This window comes from Mytilus californianus, unplaced genomic scaffold (assembly GCF_021869535.1).
Source record: "Mytilus californianus isolate M0D057914Y unplaced genomic scaffold, xbMytCali1.0.p SCAF_15, whole genome shotgun sequence".
Taxonomy (NCBI): domain Eukaryota; kingdom Metazoa; phylum Mollusca; class Bivalvia; order Mytilida; family Mytilidae; genus Mytilus; species Mytilus californianus.
The window spans coordinates 8,119,195-8,138,418 of record NW_026262637.1 but is presented as its reverse complement, the minus strand read 5'-3'; the positions used below and the strand labels follow the sequence as shown (position 1 = coordinate 8,138,418).

The 19,224-nt window shown below is 32.2% G+C and overlaps 1 protein-coding gene and 1 long non-coding RNA gene across 4 annotated transcripts; both read left to right on the top strand.

Annotated features, from left to right (window-relative positions):
* The first annotated feature begins 140 nt into the window (after positions 1-140).
* Positions 141-10,257, top strand: LOC127725329 (uncharacterized). 3 transcript variants are annotated; one of them, XR_007992922.1, is made up of 4 exons: positions 141-484; positions 3,357-3,506; positions 4,179-4,474; positions 10,148-10,257. It is a non-coding gene; the product is annotated as an uncharacterized LOC127725329 (long non-coding RNA). The 3 variants fall into 3 exon arrangements; XR_007992921.1 differs by lacking the exons at positions 4,179-4,474; positions 10,148-10,257 and adding an exon at positions 9,852-10,096 and having other exon boundaries at positions 151-484; XR_007992920.1 differs by lacking the exon at positions 10,148-10,257 and having other exon boundaries at positions 152-484; positions 4,179-4,607.
* A 1,783-nt stretch (positions 10,258-12,040) lies between these two features.
* LOC127725325 (E3 ubiquitin-protein ligase TRIM71-like) lies at positions 12,041-17,693 on the top strand. The gene is made up of 4 exons (XM_052232255.1): positions 12,041-14,043; positions 14,852-14,952; positions 16,323-16,411; positions 17,453-17,693. Exons 1-4 carry the CDS (start codon positions 13,253-13,255, stop codon positions 17,465-17,467), a joined length of 996 nt encoding a protein of 331 aa, XP_052088215.1. The 5' UTR covers positions 12,041-13,252; the 3' UTR covers positions 17,468-17,693.
* The last annotated feature ends 1,531 nt before the right edge of the window (positions 17,694-19,224 follow it).

Here is a 19,224-nt window from a genome sequence, read left to right as displayed (position 1 = left end):
TTTATTTACATCCAAACTATAAGTTCAACTCTACAAACATTTCAATAAATTGCGTTTTAATTTCTGCAACAAAAGATGAAATAATTAACAAACAAACTCTTCCGTAATATAATATTGTTTACATGTCACAGTGTTTATAACATGTTTTAATAACGAATCATATATGAGGAGTGTGTACAGAGTGTACTAAAGCGAATGTCAAGGAGTGTTGCTTGGTGAAGCAGAAAACCAACTTTCTGTTTAAACTATTCGAAGTTATACCAAGCAACTACAAAGGCCAACATGGGGACAGGGTTTTTAATATTCATAATTCTCTTTTCAATTATATTTTTGTTGCAAATAGTTGGCTTCTTCTCTCCATATTGGGATATACAGTGTGTGAAAAATTATGATCCGAACATTACTAATTCAAACAACGAGACATGTTTTAACCAGGGATTGTTTTTTGGATGTGACGACAGTGGAAAATGTAGACTAACAAACAGTAAGCTGAAATAACAAGCAACTTGCATAAATATCTTTTAATCTCTAAAATCTGTAATTTCCTTCATCATTACATTATGTATTGTTCTATAACTAAGTTTATTATTCCAATGGGTAAAGTTGATTTATCACAATTTACTTAAAACCTTTACTAAATTCTTTTATTGATTCAAAAATTTGGTTTGGAAATTTTGGGTGTATCTGTAGAAAAGCTTATCACAAACGGGATATCACATTTTAATTGTCATGATGATGTTGTTTTACATAGTCTGTAAATTTAGAAACGATCCATGTTATTTTATTTATTCTATGAACTATGAATACATAATTTCGAAAAGATTATCAATATTTAACATTGTATTAAGGTATTTGAATATTGTTACTATCGGTACAAAAATCGATTCTATTATCAAAAATTCAAACATAACTGAGTATGTTTGGATATACAGATATGGACAGTTACGGTCCTACATCCTGTTAATACGTAAATTTTTGCATTGTAAAAGGCATGTTTTTCTCAGACTGTTTATGCCTTCTTTACATATCTGTATAGGTCTGCTGCATATCTTCATCTTTCCTTCGATATTTACGCGGACGGCCGACCTCAAACTAAAATCTATGACAAACGTGATGATTCCAACTTTCCAATTGTCAATTTCCCAATACTTACCCTCTGCTCCGTCGCGTGGCGTTTTACATATCTCAGTTAATCCTTACACAAAAACTGCTCCCACAGATCTGGAGTTATAAGGATGAACGACTGAAATTGACACTACATAAGTTTAACGGTCACCATCACAAATTGGTTGACTGATAGGTTGTGTCGGTGTCTCAACTCACTTGCGACATGTTTTCGCGGTCTTAGATCTTTAGATGCCAGTATAGTCGTATGAACTGTCATTTTACCGATTGTGCCTATTCTCGATTGAGACATTTTGACTGAATGTGAATTCATATAGCGCGTGATGCATGCATAGCACGTGATCCTTACCTTATCGTCGCACTGGTCTCGCTCCTTTTGGAGTTCAAGAGACAGTTTTTGTCTGTTACTTCAATTTGTCTCTTCTTAATCAATTTACGGGATTTGAACATCGTTAAAAGACTGTCCACTTAAATGACACGAATTCATTGGATGTATACTGATTGATATTTTATTCTGGGAACCATTGTAATCGGCTTTTAACTAGTTTCAGTAACTTAGAGTTCTGTTAGATTGGTCATTTGTGTCTTGAGTCTTTTTGTTAGTTTTTTTTGGGCTTTGTATCGATCTTATAAGTCAAGCTCTTTAAACGGATTTAAGAGTTTGTTCTTATTTTGTGCTGTTAGTCAATTGTTTAATGTTAGGGGAGGGTTAAGCGCTCGCAAACGTTTTAAATGCTCCACAGTCTGTATGTGGCTGACCCAAGTTAGTGGTTGTCTTTGGTTGCCTTCCATCATATTTGTTTCGTTTCTTGTTTTGTACACAGATTAGAGCGTTTGTGTTCTCGTTTGAATTATTTATGGCCTTCTTTAGTTTACTATGCGGTTTGGGTTTTCGGGTAATTGTTGATGTACGGTGACTGTACCGTGATCACTACTTGGCTACATCTACTTCTTTTGGTCTTTGATGGATGGTCTTCTCATTGGCAATTATACCGCATCTTCTTGTTGTTATATCAAATCGAATTTGGCTGTTCTGTTTAGGTCTTTTTGTGATAATCTTCTTAAACTTTAACACATCTATGACAGAAACCCTGTACCAACTTTTGTCTCGAGATAACATAATCTATCGATATGAGATGGAATTAAGTTTATTAGCAACATGTTTTATGAATAACAATATACCAAGGAAAAGAGGACCTTTATCAAAAGTCCCTACTCCGAAAAAGACAGTTCCTATGAGGTCCATTTTCAAAAACAAATCAACACTGAAAATGGTAAGGTCATTACACTACAAGATGTTTTTTTCAGAATAAAATCTTGTGCTCATACTCCTGATTAAATGATACAGGATTTGAATTATTTTTAATTGAAAGCTTAATCATTTAGATTTGAAAATTCCAAACGATGAAATTGAAACTTAATAAGGCGAAGAAAGTATAGTCAATGTATGTGCTAAGGAGCCATTAAAAATTTTCAATTTCCATTAAGTACTAACGTTATATATATTATTCAACTGTATGACCATATACTTTTTTTGAGGAGGGAACTGTAATACAACGCTGACATTTCTAGTAACAGGAGGAACTGCTACCCATTATTTTTGGCACCATGTCAAACAAAAGGGTGTCTATTCGTGTAATCAAATAGCAAAAGAGAATTAAAAAAAATGTGGTTGATATATATAACTTAGCAAATAGGAAACCATATGTCAAAGAAAAACTTGAAAAATCAAAGTAAATGAAAAACTACGAACAGTCCACAACTCGCTACTCAATAAAATAAATATTAGATAACACGAACCCTTATAAAAAAATGCTTTAAACTCTGGTGCTCCGGAAGGGTCAACTGTTCCTGCTAACCCGTCTTGTACAAAAATATCTCTGATCTGTTATTAATTTTGTTTGGTATTTGGTACAGTACATTTATCGAAAACGCACGAAAAATTTAAATTTGGACTACCCGACTCAACATTGGTAAAACTGGTTTAACCCCAACATATTTAGTGACTGTATTAAGTCAATCTATCTATACCATGTGTTGTTTGTTGTTGTTTTTTTTTTTGGTTTGTATGTCCGTTTTTTCAAAAGAGTTGTGTGTTGGTGGTTAATGTGACCCAAATTGACGATAATTATGAATTTTATTTATGATGCAGCGATTTAGCTGAAAATGTACAATAGGTTTGTAATTCCATATTCAGTGACTGTGGCCTGATGAAAATATATATTTTCCAGTTATAGACAGTAGAATTTTTGGATTAGCAGTAGCCATAATTTTTGGGAACATTGTTGTATTGGTTCTTTTGATACTTGTCCTGGCTCATGTATGCGATGATAACAAAAAATTAATGAAGACAGGAGCAATGTTATTGTTTGCAGTTACAGGTAAACTATTGAAGAAGCACCATATAAATTTTATAATATTATGGAAATTTGTTAACTGTAGGTAAACTATGTACATGAATATAAAGCAATAAAAACATGACTAAAAAACTTCAGAACATGTACATAAAATAGTCTCCAACAATGAATCGTGTCCTTAAAGTAAATATAATGCCATTTGTGAGAAAAATAAAAGAGAACAAATATATGAATATACAATGTACTTTGCTTTTCTATTACATATATATATATAAATATATAAATGAAGTTGTTTGTAATTTCTGGTTTACATACCATCTCCTTCGGAATACTCAAATGTCTTCAAATATAAATCAAATATATTCATTTAATGATGCAAATATATTTCTTGAAGGGATTTGTTACGGTCATTTAGAAAAAACAACTTTGACCTGAATGATAGAAATTAATATCATTTTTCTCGATACGATCAATTATGAGATTCAATATGCAATGTAGTGCGTTGTACATGTTATGAAATATAAAGAAACAGCGAGCTTCCAATGTACAGGTTCTTAAAGACGAATATGATAATTTTAATAACATTATATTAATATACTTTTTACACAAAATTAATAAATTACAGACACATATATCCAGATTTCACCTCATATATGTTGTTTCTTTTATTTTACACCTCCAATTTTATCATTGTAGAGATATTGAATATTGCTTCGACAATAATTGTTTGGCTGGACAGTTACACTATTGGTTGGAGTTGGTGGGTGTCTGCCTGGTCTGCAGTCATTCTTATAGCCATCATTGCATTAACATGCCTGTGTGCTATCATGTCATCCGATGAAAAGGAGGGAAACAGCAATAGCCACAAACGTTATTTTATTTACTACTATGTTGTAGAAGTTGATTGAATAATTCATCGTGAATAAAAAATTACCCCTTAATTTATTTATATAATTATTCATCTAAAACATCTGCCATTTTTAAAGGAAGAGGTACGTTAAGAGCCATTATTTGACTTCGGAAACTGCAAAAATAATTTATTAAGTTATTCGAGCGTTCCAAAATTATGTACATTTGCCTTATAAATAAAAAGTTTATAAAAGCTGGGCACTTTGGTGCATAATATTTTCTTGTGGTGTCTTTTTGATGACAGAAACATGTTGATATTAACATATTTGACATACATTGTCCATTTTACTCAAAGATTTTAAAGTTAAAACACAAAATAAAAGTAAGGAGATGTGGTATAATTGCCATTGAGACAAATATCCCCCAAAGTTCAAATGAAGTGAATGTAAGCAATTATAGTCAACCGTACGGCCTTCAACAATGAAAAAACCCCATACCGTATGGTCGGCTATAAAAGGTCTCGACATGAAAAATATGAAACAATTCAATTGAGAAAACTAACGGTCTAATTTATAACAAAACAATTTACGAAAAACAAACATTCTCCTTAGTTATATGTACGCATCTCGATCGCTTTTAGGATTCACAATAAAAATACTGCAGTGTTGATTAATGAAGTTCACATAAACTTCTTAAAAGATAAGATAAAAAAATATATAAAAAGCCGACACGGAAGAAACAAACAAAAACCCAACATGTAACTCCTTCACTCCTTCAGAAAAAAAACCCTTTATATCGTGTTCAGTATCAATTTCTAATGTATGTTGTTATCCCACTTTGGCTGTCTACACCAGTCGGCTCTGAGCGATGGTTTATTATATAATGAGCAAGCATCGAATACATACAATATGCATATTACTTTTTCAACTCCTAATCCCATCGCTCATTAATATCTAAATCTACAAGCACACAATGGATATTTTTAAAAACTGAATCATTCATGATTTAAAATCAATACCATATGACAGTTACATTGTAATGTCGATGAAAACGAAATGTATTTTGATAACAAATATCTCTGCATTGAAAACTATTAATTGTTTTGCTTTGAAAACCCCAAACAAAATTGAGTGGCTGATGATGACAAAAAACTAATTGCAAGCAAAAAGTGGGGTAAAATCATGAACACAAGTCTAAGACTCTTTGAAAATTAGGCATTCAATTGAAATAGCTCGTAAAAAGTTATCACAAGTGTTCAACAGCATGGATGGAACACAGGTATTCTAAAACATTTAAGCATTTAACAAGATACAACTCGAAAAATAATTATGTAAAGTAAAACAAGAATGTGCTTTCAATGATATATCAGAGAAGAGGAATGGGAAACGGGTTGTGGTTATCTGGGACACAAGTGTCTTTACGGTCAACCGAGACATTGGGAAACATCATTTTTGATTATCACATCAGTTCATTGCCATCTTCTGAACACAATTTAAGTCAAGGTATGAATCCGACCTAAACGTACCAAACAATTAACAGGCTAGATGGATCACCATAGTCAACAAACGTAGAATTACTTTACAACAGAAATATATTCCCTATAGAGTATGGTCTAGTTTAGTATGGTGCCTGCATTAAACACTAGAACATTTCGATTCTGACAACCATTGAAGAAAGTAAAATATCTTCAAAGCAATCATGACAAAACAGCTGACATTACAGGGTGAAAGTTGTTGTTTTATGTCAGGTTTATCTCTCTTGTTTTATTCAAAAGTCGTCTATTTAACTGATAAGTTATTGACATACAGGGACATATTTGAAAGACATATAGAATCGTTGCGTGACTGAAAGCTGATCGGATAAATACTAAGGTCACAAGATGAAAAGTGTATCGCAATATTACAAACGATCGAACTTTCTAGTAAAAATGTGTGTATGTACATACAATGTAACTTTAATACAACCATCAATACTTACAAATTTGGGATTTTAAAATATATATACATTTTAGGTAAAAATATGTAAAGTTAGGAAGGCCATATCATTACGTGATTTATTTACATCCAAACTATAAGTTCAACTCTACAAACATTTCAATGAATTGCGTTTTAATTTCTGCAACAAAAGATGAAATAATTTACAAACAAACTCTTCCGTAATATAATATTGTCTACATGTCACAGTGTTTATAACATGTTTTAATAACGAGTGTGTACAGAGTGTACTAAAGCGAATGTCAAGGAGTGTTGCTTGGTGAAGTAGAAAACCAACGTTCTGTTTAAAATATTCGAAGTTATACCAAGCAACTACAAAGGCCAACATGGGGACAGGGTTTTTAATATTCATAATTCTCTTTTCAATTATATTTTTGTTGCAAATAGTTGGCTTCTTCTCTCCATATTGGGATATACAGTGTGTGAAAAATTATGATCCGAACATTACTAATTCAAACAACGAGACATGTTTTAACCAGGGATTGTTTTTTGGATGTGACGACAGTGGAAAATGTAGACTAACAAACAGTAAGCTGAAATAACAAGCAACTTGCATAAATATCTTTTAATCTCTAAAATCTGTAATTTCCTTCATCATTACATTATGTATTGTTCTATAACTAAGTTTATTATTCCAATGGGTAAAGTTTATCACAATTTACTTAAAACCTTTACTAAATTCTTTTATTGATCAAAAAATTTGGTTTGGAAATTTTGGGTGTATCTGTAGAAAAGCTTATCACAAACAAGATATCACATTTTAATTGTCATGATGATGTTGTTTTACATAGTCTTTTAATTTAGAAACGATCCATGTTATTTTATTTATTCTATGAACTATGAATAAATAATTTCGAAAAAATTATCAATATTTAACATTGTATTAAGGTCTTTGAATATTGTTACTATCGGTACAAAAATCGATTCTATTATCAAAAATTCAAACATAACTGAGTATGTTTGGATATACAGATATGGACAGTTACGGTCCTACATCCTGTTAATACGTAAATTTTTGCATTGTAAAAGGCATGTTTTTCTCAGACTGTTTATGCCTTCTTTACATATCTGTATAGGTCTGCTGCATATCTTCATCTTTCCTTCGATATTTACGCGGACGGCCGACCTCAAACTAAAATCTATGACAAACGTGATGATTCCAACTTTCCAATTGTCAATTCCCCAATACTTACCCTCTGCTCCGTCGCGTGGCGTTTTACATATCTCAGTTAATCCTTACACAAAAACTGCTCCCACAGATCTGGAGTTATAAGGATGAACGACTGAAATTGACACTACATAAGTTTAACGGTCACCATCACAAATTGGTTGACTGATAGGTTGTGTCGGTGTCTCAACTCACTTGCGACATGTTTTCGCGGTCTTAGATCTTTAGATGCCAGTATAGTCGTATGAACTGTCATTTTACCGATTGTGCCTATTCTCGATTGAGACATTTTGACTGAATGTGAATTCATATAGCGCGTGATGCATGCATAGCACGTGATCCTTACCTTATCGTCGCACTGGTCTCGCTCCTTTTGGAGTTCAAGAGACAGTTTTTGTCTGTTACTTTAATTTGTCTCTTCTTAATCAATTTACGGGATTTGAACATCGTTAAAAGACTGTCCACTTAAATGACACGAATTCATTGGATGTATACTGATTGATATTTTATTTTGGGAACCATTGTAATCGGCTTTTAACTAGTTGCAGTAACTTAGAGTACTGTTAGATTGGTCATTTGTGTCTTGAGTCTTTTTGTTAGTTTTTTTGTGCTTTGTATCGATGTTATAAGTCAAGCTCTTTTAACTGATTTAAGAGTTTGCTCATATTTTGTGCTGTTAGTCAATTGTTTAATGTTAGGGGAGGGTTAAGCGCTCGCAAACGTTTTAAATGCTCCACAGTCTGTATGTGGCTGACCCAAGTTAGTGGTTGTCTTTGGTTGCCTTCCATCATATTTGTTTCGTTTCTTGTTTTGTACACAGATTAGAGCGTTTGTGTTCTCGTTTGAATTATTTATGGCCTTCTTTAGTTTACTATGCGGTTTGGGTTTTCGGGTAATTGTTGATGTACGGTGACCGTACCGTGATCACTACTTGGCTACATCTACTTCTTTTGGTCTTTGATGGATGGTCTACTCATTGGCAATTATACCGCATCTTCTTGTTGCTATATCAAATCGAATTTGGCTGTTCTGTTTAGGTCTTTTTGTGATAATCTTCTTAAACTTTAACACATCTATGACAGAAACCCTGTACCAACTTTTGTCTCGAGATAACATAATCTATCGATATGAGATGGAATTAAGTTTATTAGCAACATGTTTTATGAATAACAATATACCAAGGAAAAGAGGACCTTTATCAAAAGTCCCTACTCCGAAAAAGACAGTTCCTATGAGGTCCATTTTCAAAAACAAATCAACACTGAAAATGGTAAGGTCATTACACCACAAGATGTTTTTTCAGAATAAAATCTTGTGCTCATACTCCTGATTAAATGATACAGGATTTGAATTATTTTAATTGAAAGCTTATTCATTTAGATTTGAAAATTCCAAACGATGAAATTGATACTTAATAAGGCGAAGAAAGTATAGTCAATGCATGTGCTAAGGAGCCATTAAAAATTTTCAATTTCCATTAAGTACTAACGTTATATATATTATTCAACTGTATGACCATATACTTTTTTTGAGGAGGGAACTGTAATACAACGCTGACATTTCTAGTAACCATAATTTTTGGGAACATTGTTGTATTGGTTCTTTTGATACTTGTCCTGGCTCATGTATGCGATGATAACAAAACATTAATGAAGACAGGAGCAATGTTATTGTTTGCAGTTACAGGTAAACTATTGAAGAAGCACCATATAAATTTTATAATATTATGGAAATTTGTTAACTGTAGGTAAACTATGTACATGAATATAAAGCAATAAAAACATGACTAAAAAACTTCAGAACATGTACATAAAATAGTCTCCAACAATGAATCGTGTCCTTAAAGTAAATATAATGCAATTTGTGAGAAAAATAAAACAGAACAAATATATGAATATACAATGTACTTTGCTTTTCTATTACATATACATATATATATATATAAATGAAGTTGTTTGTAATTTCTGGTTTACATACCATCTCCTTCGGAATACTCAAATGTCTTCAAATATAAATCAAATATATTCATTTAATGATGCAAATATATTTCTTGAAGGGACTTGTAACGGTCATTTAGAAAAAACAACTTTGACCTGAATGATAAAAATTAATATCATTTTTCTCGATACGATCAATTATGAGATTCAATATGCAATGTAGTGCATTGTACATTTTATGAAATATAAAGAAACAGCGAGCTTCCAATGTTCAGGTTCTTAAAGACGAATATGATAATTTTAATAACATTATATTAATATACTTTTTACACAAAATTAATACATTACAGACACATATATCCAGATTTCACCTCATATATGTTGTTTCTTTTATTTTACACCTCCAATTTTATCATTGTAGAGATATTGAATATTGCTTCGACAATAATTGTTTGGCTGGACAGTTACACTATTGGTTGGAGTTGGTGGGTGTCTGCCTGGTCTGCAGTCATTCTTGTAGCCATCGTTGCATTAACATGCCTGTGTGCTATCATGTCATCCGATGAAAAGGAGGGAAACAGCAATAGCCACAAACGTTATTTTATTTACTATTATGTTGTAGAAGTAGATTGAATAATTCATGGTGAATAAAAAATTACCCCTTAATTTATTTATATAATTATTCACCTAAAACATCTGCCATTTTTAAAGGAAGAGGTACGTTAAGAGCCATTATTTGACTTCTGAAACTGCAAAAATGATTTATTAAGTTATTCGAGCGTTCCAAAATTATGTACATTTGCCTTATAAATAAAAAGTTTATAAAAGCATGGCACTTTGGTGCATAATATTTTCTTGTGGTGTCTTTTTGATGACAGAAACATGTTGATATTAACATATTTGACATACATTGTCCACTTACTCAAAGATTTTAAAGTTAAAACACAAAATAAAAGTAAGGAGATGTGGTATAATTGCCATTGAGACAAATATCTCCCAAAGTTCATATGAAGTGAATGTTAGCAATTATAGGCAACCGTACGGCCTTCAACAATGAAAAAAAACCCATACCGTATGGTCGGCTATAAAAGGTCTCGACATGAAAAATATATAACAATTCAATTGAGAAAACTAACGGTCTAATTTATAACAAAACAATTTACGAAAAACAAATATGACAGACATGAACCAACGACAACCACTGAACTACAGGCTCCTGACTTGGGACAGGCACATAAAGAATGTGGCGGGGTTAAACATGTTTGTAAGCGCTCAACCCTCCCCTATTCTGGGACAATGGTGTAAAAGTACAACATAAGAACAAATCATACAAATCAGTTGAAAAAGGCTTCACTCATCAGATGGATACAAATAGAAATACATCTAACAAAAACACAGAGCGGATGTGGACGGGTACGTATACATCCCCACAACAAAAAGACACTAAGCACAGATCTGAGAGTACTCGCAGTTACTGACAGCTAGTTCAAAGCCAATAACAACTAATAAAATAAATGATGTATCTAAGACTTAAATATCAATCAGTACACATCAAATATCCAACGGATTTAGTGTAAAGACGTCATTAACAGTCAGAGAAAAACATGACCTTGTGCAATGTCAAACTGTAGGTTTAAGTAATTTGTGGTAACGAAATTCCTGACTTAATATTTTACTAGTAATACATAGATTACGCTCATTGAAATCCAGAACGTCACTACAGACACGGGCATAGCGAATGAGTTGGGATATATAAACACCGTAAGACGGTGCCAAAGGAACATCTCTTTTGTCGTAAATTTTTGTTTAGAGTTTCTGGTGTAATACTGAAATATCTAAATCTTAGAAAGGACAGCTATTGCTGTTAATATTTGATTTTCTTAAAGTCAGTTCCTTTGGGTAAGTTTCAGCAGTATATTTAGAGAATTCTTGATTATTTAACGAAAAATAACATTACGATAACGGTAAATGTTGTTGAATGTTACAATTAAATGGAATTTAGAAGGTTCTTTACTGAGTATGTATGTTTAGTCTCAGATGCGTGATTTTTTAAAGTTGTTATTGGCGTTGAACTAGCTGTTAGTAACTGTACTTGGTGTCTTTTTTGTTGTTGTGGGGATGTATAAATACCCTGCCACGTCCGATTGTGTTTTTGTTACTTGTTTTTCTGCTTTGTATCGATTGGATAATATAAGCCCTTTTCAACTGATTCTAATAGTTTGTTCATATGTTCTGCTGTTACACCACTGTCCAAGGTTAGAGAGAGGGTTAGGCGCTGGCAACCATGTTTAACCTCGCCACAGTCGGTATGTGCCTGTCCCAAGTCAGGAGCCTGTAATTCAGTGATTGTCGTTTGTTGCTGTATATGATATTTGTTTTTCGTTCATTGTTTTTCTACATAAATCAGGATATTTGTTTTCTCGTTTACATTTTTTAAATTTGTCATTTCGACACCTTGCACAGCTGACTATGCGGTATGGGTTTTGCTCATTGTTGAAGGCCGTACATTCACCTACATACAGTTGTAACTTCTATGTCATTTGGTCTCTGGTGGAAAGTTGTCTCGTTTGCAATCATTATTTTTATAATTAAGCCAATGCAGTATTCAAAAAGATATTTTACACAAATTTATCTTTGTAAACTGCTTCTTGCAACTAAATATCTTTTTGTTCGAAGCATAATTTGGCCCATATCTTAAAACTAATGACAGGATCTGAGTTTTGCATTTAAAAAAAAAATTGAAGCCTTCTTGTAAATATATAAGACACCATTCTCATATTGTCAATGAAGAAGAAATAAAATATAACAAGTTGAAGGATGATAGACAATACATTGACAAAGAAGACAAAATGAAATACACTTTTAAAAATAAATTGAAAACGAATCCACCAAAATAAATGGATAGAACACAAGTATTCTTAAAGGGTAAGCATTTAACACAATACAACTCGAAAAACACTAATATAAAGAAAATAGGAATGTGCACACGATGATAAATGAGAGAAGAAAAATGGAGACGGGTTGAGGTAATCTGTGACGAAATGTTTTTTTCTGTCAACCAGGACATTAGGAAATATACTTTTTTAATTATCATATCAGCTCATTGCAAAGCAAGGTTTAAGTCAAGGTATGAAGCCGACATAAACACATCTAACAATTGATAGGCTCAAAACTGATAGGTTAGATGGGATCAACATAGTCCACAAACTAAGAATTACTCAACAAAAGAAACATAATCTATATAGCCAGTGGTCTAGTTTAGTATAGTGTTTGTATTAATCACATATAAATTCCGAATTTGTTCACCATTGAAGAAAAGAAAGCATATGTAAAGTATAGTAAGGCTCATGACAAAACAGCTGGCATTACAGGACAAAAGTAAATGTTTTGTATCAGGTGTATCCCCCTTATCTTAATATAATATTTTAAAAATCACCTGATTGACTGCCACTTTATTAACATGATGGAAAACATATCGTTACTGCTAGAAAGTCGATCGGAAACTATTTTTCGATCACTTGGTGAAAATAATATATAATAATGCAAAAGATCAAACTGTCTAGTCAAAATGTCTGTTTATGAACATACTATGTTACTTTTGATACAATCATAAATACTTACACATTTAGAACCTTTAATAGATAGTATTGCAAGAAAAAGGTACAAATATCCAAAATTAGAAATAAGTCATATAATTACGACAAATATTTCCATTTAAACTTTTGGTTCAACCTCACATCTCAATGAATTACCTTTTAATGTTTGCAACAATAGATGACATACTTAAAAATTCTTCCGTATAAACTACAGGTATAAATTTAAATGGCGAATCATGTATTAGGAATTTGTACAGAGTGTACTAAAGCAAATGGCGAGGAGTTTTGCTTAGAATGTGAAGTTATTTTATGTTCGAAATGTAAATTGTCTCATCTCAAACGGAAATCAAATAGGAAGCACCATGTCGATAAATCATATTCGAAGATTTTAGATAAGAGGCCATCATGTTTAATTCACTCGAAAGAAGTTGTGTTTTATTGCAGCTCATGTTGTTTACTTATCTGTCCTAGCTGCATGCTCGAGAAACACAAACAACATGACGTGGATGAAATTGAAAATGCTGTGTCCAAAAAGAAGGAAGGTATATCAAGTGAAAAAGTGGATCTGGAATCTAGATCAGAAAATGTCAAACAAATCGTTGATGATCTGAATGTGTTTGAGGAAGCTTACAAGATTGATAATGCTACCTTGAAAAAGGTGATCAAGGTAAGAGGTGATACATTAAAGGCTCTTATTGATAAACACACAGAAACTTTGGTAGAACGCGTAACTCTAGAAGAAAGTTCTCAAATGACCCGGAAGTCGGAAGAGGTTTATAAACTTGAGGATACAAAACTGCTATGTGATCTCCAAATCGAACGTCTAAAAGGTTCTCTAGAGAACACAAAAGATATTGATATACTTTTGTCTTATGGAGAATGGGAGGAAGATGTCCAGCACTTAAAAACTAGAGAAATAATTGAATTTAAACCTATTCCACCTATTAGATTTTCAGAACCAGGCAAAGATGAAGACACCATTAAAGAATTATTCGGAGCGGTAGAAATCGGATTTTTGTAAGTAATTTCACTACACTACACATTATCATCTTATGCAGACTTAGATCAAAGAGACCTTTTTCATAGAAGACGTTTCAATTTGTAAGAAGGACTGCTTGATAATGAAAATATCACATACAGTGTGATTTATACATTATTTTAAAATAAATCCCCACCGGAATAAGCCTTTTTATACGTTTTACTTTTGCAATCGGTCATTAGAAAGTAAATAACAAAATACCGAACTCCAAGGAAAATTCATATCGGAAAGTCCCTTATGAAATGGAAGAATCGAAGGCTCAAACACATTAAATGGAAGACAAATGTCATATTCCTAACATGGTACAGGCATTTCCTTATGTAGAAAATGGTGTTTAATAGCTAGCTAAACCTCTCACGTGTATGCCAGTAATACAGCTATTTTTTTACCTATACAAAATACAGTACTTTCTAAATTGGAAATGAAGCTGTTTTCTAAGACTACAAGTATGCATGGCACGTAAGTAAACACTGAATATTATTGCAATTATCATGCAGATTTCACCAATTTTCCCAGCGAATTTAATTCTAATTGAAACTAGTTAATTAAAAACAGAAGAAAAAGCTGCATGTTTATGTATATGGTCTTAAACAATATTTTTTGATATAATATTGAAAAAATAAAAATAAAAAAACTTGTTACCTGTTTCATCCATGTATCTGTTACAGTAAGGTGAGATACAAGTGTTTTATCAAATTATACCAAATAAGGATATAGAATTAAGGAAGGAGTTCATATTGTGTCATGAAGAACGTATCTAAAATATATATTATCATATACTTGCAGTAAACTACAAGAAGGAGATCACGTCAGGATCAAGTTATCAGTAACCGAACCAATCAATGGCTGGGGAGATGTCACACACGACAGTATCGGCATTGTCAGAGGTATTGATATTTTTATAACAACTGTTTTGAGGTCGTCAAGGGTCAAATGACAACGCTATTGAATAAAGCTTAAAATTGCATTCAGATATCTAGTCATTGTAGCTCAGATGGAAGATAGTGCTATATGAGCATCTTATTACTTGCATTTCGTCGTCATTTGCCGTCCGTAAATTTAACAAAAGTCTTATTATAGAAGTTATTGCTATAAGATGTTGAAAACATGAACAGCAAAATAAAAGATCTACAAATACATTAACAGTTATCCTAAGTCAACTTATTATTGATGTTTTTGCCCTTGAATGACACTTTTATCCATTTTTTTGTGAAACTGTAGATAATGGAGAGAAAAAATAAGTCAACTCGGCGGAAATTGTTTGTTGATTCCTTATAAGATTTATTACCAGTTTCATGGTTTTATGTTTTGAAACTATAATAGTTGATAAAAGAAACTGTAAATAACAAAAATGATTAACAAAAATATAAGATCTACATATAAGTCAAATGGCCCAAGTCATCAGTTGATTTCTTACAGGAGTACTTACACTTGAAAGACTATTGATCCAATTTGTTGCAATTTTGTCGGAAACTTCATAAAATATTTGGTTTATTTCAATTTTAGGCAAAAATGGCTCCTTGGAGCCTCAAGTTTCATGTGTTCAGCATAGTTTTATGTCGATGTATATATAGTTTGATTCATTGCTCTTTTTTTTATTATGTTGCATGTTTTTTTTTCATTTTTATGTCGCCTCCTGAATATGTTTTGTTCTTAATTCAGCATTTAAAAAAGATTAAAAACATTGCATATATATGCCAGTCAGCAGGGTTTAAGAACATCAGTTTTTCGACCTGCTAGTGAAATGCGTTTTGTTAAAATGTACTTTTTCACTCATTTGGTCTTTTGGGAAATGTTGTTTGTGCTGTATTTAGACCCCTCTACCAAGAAATTTGTTTTGCATGCACACATATAAAAATTGCGGTTTTTATCCAACGCAATCATAGGTTTGAACGTTGTTTTCAATTTAGACTATATATATATATATATATATATATATATATGTGTGTGTGTACCTAAACTTCCAAATGTGTGTGTTTGCGTGTGTGTGTGTGTATGTGTTAGTGTGAACTTAATAATTCATAAATTCTAGAAACTGTTTCACTACAATCATTTTATCATCGTCAGGTATTAAGGATAATTCCTATATGTTTCAGGTGTTAATGATGACATCGTAACAGTCGATTTCAAAGAATTTTCTGGTTGGGAAGCATTTGTTTCGGAAGTTTGAACTTAATAATTCATAAATTCTAGAAACTGTTTCACTACAATCATTTTATCATCGTCAGGTATTAAGGATAATTCCTATATGTTTCAGGTGTTAATGATGACATCGTAACAGTCGATTTCAAAGAATTTTCTGGTTGGGAAGCATTTGTTTCGGAAGTTGAACTTGTAAAGTCTGGTGTAAGTGCAATACTTATCATATACAGATCTATATTAACTATTTTCATGGTCAAATTGTAAATCTGGTTTTACCCATATAACGCTTAAAAACGTATACGCAAAACTCAATTCAACATTTTCTGTTAAAAAGATTAGTCAACTGACACAACTTTGGTATCATACAATCAAGTGTAGTTTTAAATAAACGAAAAATATCGAAATTCGTCAACGTTGATGTATGGGGCAAAAGTTTCTTTATTCAAAACCTTGTCGCAAATTTTATTTGGTTACACCAATGAACATAATCATATATAATGTTACATACATATATTCCAATAATGAGTCTCCCAACCCCATTTTCATATTGCAACATAATCAACAAAACATAGAAAAACCACCAAACACACCTACAAAATAAGCACCAATTATCAAAAAGGAAGAGTAGATCAATTTAAGAACAAATAACTCCACCAATCAATATATTTACAACTTTTATACTAATAATATAAATGTATGAACAGAAGATATTGTTACAACATTTGAAAACTTTTAAACTAGCGATCACCATAGCCAAAAAAATGGGCAGACAATACCAAAGGAAATATCATAACTTAAAAGTCGAAAGGATATAGAACGACAAGAGAGCAAAAGACAAAAAAAGACGAAAAAATAAACAAGTTGACAATACATCACAAAGAAAGCTAAGGACTGAGCAACGCGAACCCCACCTTTCCCAAAAAAGATAGGTGATCTCAGGTTTTTGGAAGTGTTAGCACATTCTCTACACATGTGGCATGAGTCATGTACTTCCACTTATACCTCCAAAAAAATCTTCACTTGATTTTAAACAGAAAAATATTATCAAATAAACTCGCAGTATTAGTTGTCGAGATTAAAAGATAAATGTCTTAAAGCAGTTGCAACTTGAATGACAAACAAACACAAATATCGATGAATACACAAAATAAAAGTGTTGATGAATTATTGTTCAGTATCATTTCGTTTATTATACTTTAATAGTTTAGATTTAGAGCTTTTTTGAAATATTTTTTTTTTCAATAGAATGAAGACCAGTAAGATGTCTGGAGAAATGTTGTTAGTGGACCAGGAAACAATAATCATTTGAATTAGAATATAGACTGTTCTTGACATAAGAATTTGTAAAACAATATTTTTTGTAATTATTTAATTTATAAGTAAATGATAATGTAAATATCGTGGCTATAAGTTTTCTTTTAATCATGTATAAAAACATTGTATGCTTGACTATATATTTATATCTTATTAAAAAAAGTCTTACAAAAATATTATGTTTGCCATTTATAAACGAGAACACTCTAAATTAAATTAAAATATAGTTGATATTCTTCTCGAACCGAAAAATAAATTGATTTTGGTCTAATGATGAACACCTAACAACGTTTTATTGGTTCGCTTGGAATACCAACCAAACATGTATCTTATAGATTTGCATGTTTTCATCAGCTTAGGATAAAATTGAGAATGGAAATGGGGAATGCGTCAAAGAGACAACAACCCGACCATAGAACAGACAACAGCAGAAGGTCACCAACAGGTCTTCAATGCAGCGAGAAATTCCCGCACCCGGAGGCGTCCTTCAGCTGGCCCCTAAACAAATATATATACTAGTTCAGTGATAATGAACGCCATACTAAACTCCAAATTGTACACAAGAAACTAAAATTAAAAATAATACAAGACTAACAAAGGCTAGAGGCTCCTGACTTGGGACAGGCGCAAAAATGCGGCGGGGTTAAACATGTTTATGAGATCTCAACCCTCCCCCTATACCTCTAGCCAATGTAGAAAAGTAAACGCATAACAATACGCACATTAAAATTCAGTTCAAGAGAAGTCCGAGTCTGATGTCAGAAGATGTAACCAAAGAAAATAAACAAAATGACAATAATACATAAATAACAACAGAGATACATATTTAGTTGGAGTCTTGAGGTAGGTCATTCTTTGCGTCCAATACAACGTTTAAGTCGTGCTACCCGGAATTCTTCAAAAGAATGATTCTACAGAATGAGTGCGCTATACACATGTGGTTACTTTTGGTCTTCCTCCGACCGATCGTAAAACTCTTTCCAAAGTGGAGCATCCATTTGGGTGTGTGGGTGTATAGATATGCAACAACGTCCTGTCAAAATGGGGGCATTAATTCAATGCATTGTGTATAGAGAGTGTCCTGATATCTACACGTTAAAAATCCTTTTACACCTCTTTGATAGGTCCGTGGGTGACCTGTGGCTATATTTTATATCTGATACAATCCAATATATTCTCATTTTCTCATTTTCGAGTCAGTCCAAATCTCCCACCATTAATCCCATTCGATCACTAATACAAACACGACTTACCAGTTGTATGTAATGTAAACTTGTTCTCGACATGAATATGCATGAAATATTTGTCATTGAACGTTAAGCAATCAATTAATTATGCATATCAATGAATGACCGTAAAATGGATACATTGTATTCGTGATTACACATTTTATTTAGATCGTTCATGTATTGTACAAAGTAATAGAATAATAATTCAAAGATCAATTTTGACAATTTTTTTATAATAAAAAATCAGACGTTTCATTCTGCTTAGCACTAAAAAAATCCCGTATATATTGACTCGGTAGCTTCGCAGAAAAGATTTTTTCAACAACAAAGTGCTGAAATGATAATTTTATTTTCAATTTATTTTCAGCTATGCGTTAAACTTTCAGGTCATATAGGAATGTCAATACGAACCACATTTTGTAATCATAAACCTACACTATATCGTGAAAACAAAACAAAAACAACACCTGTTAC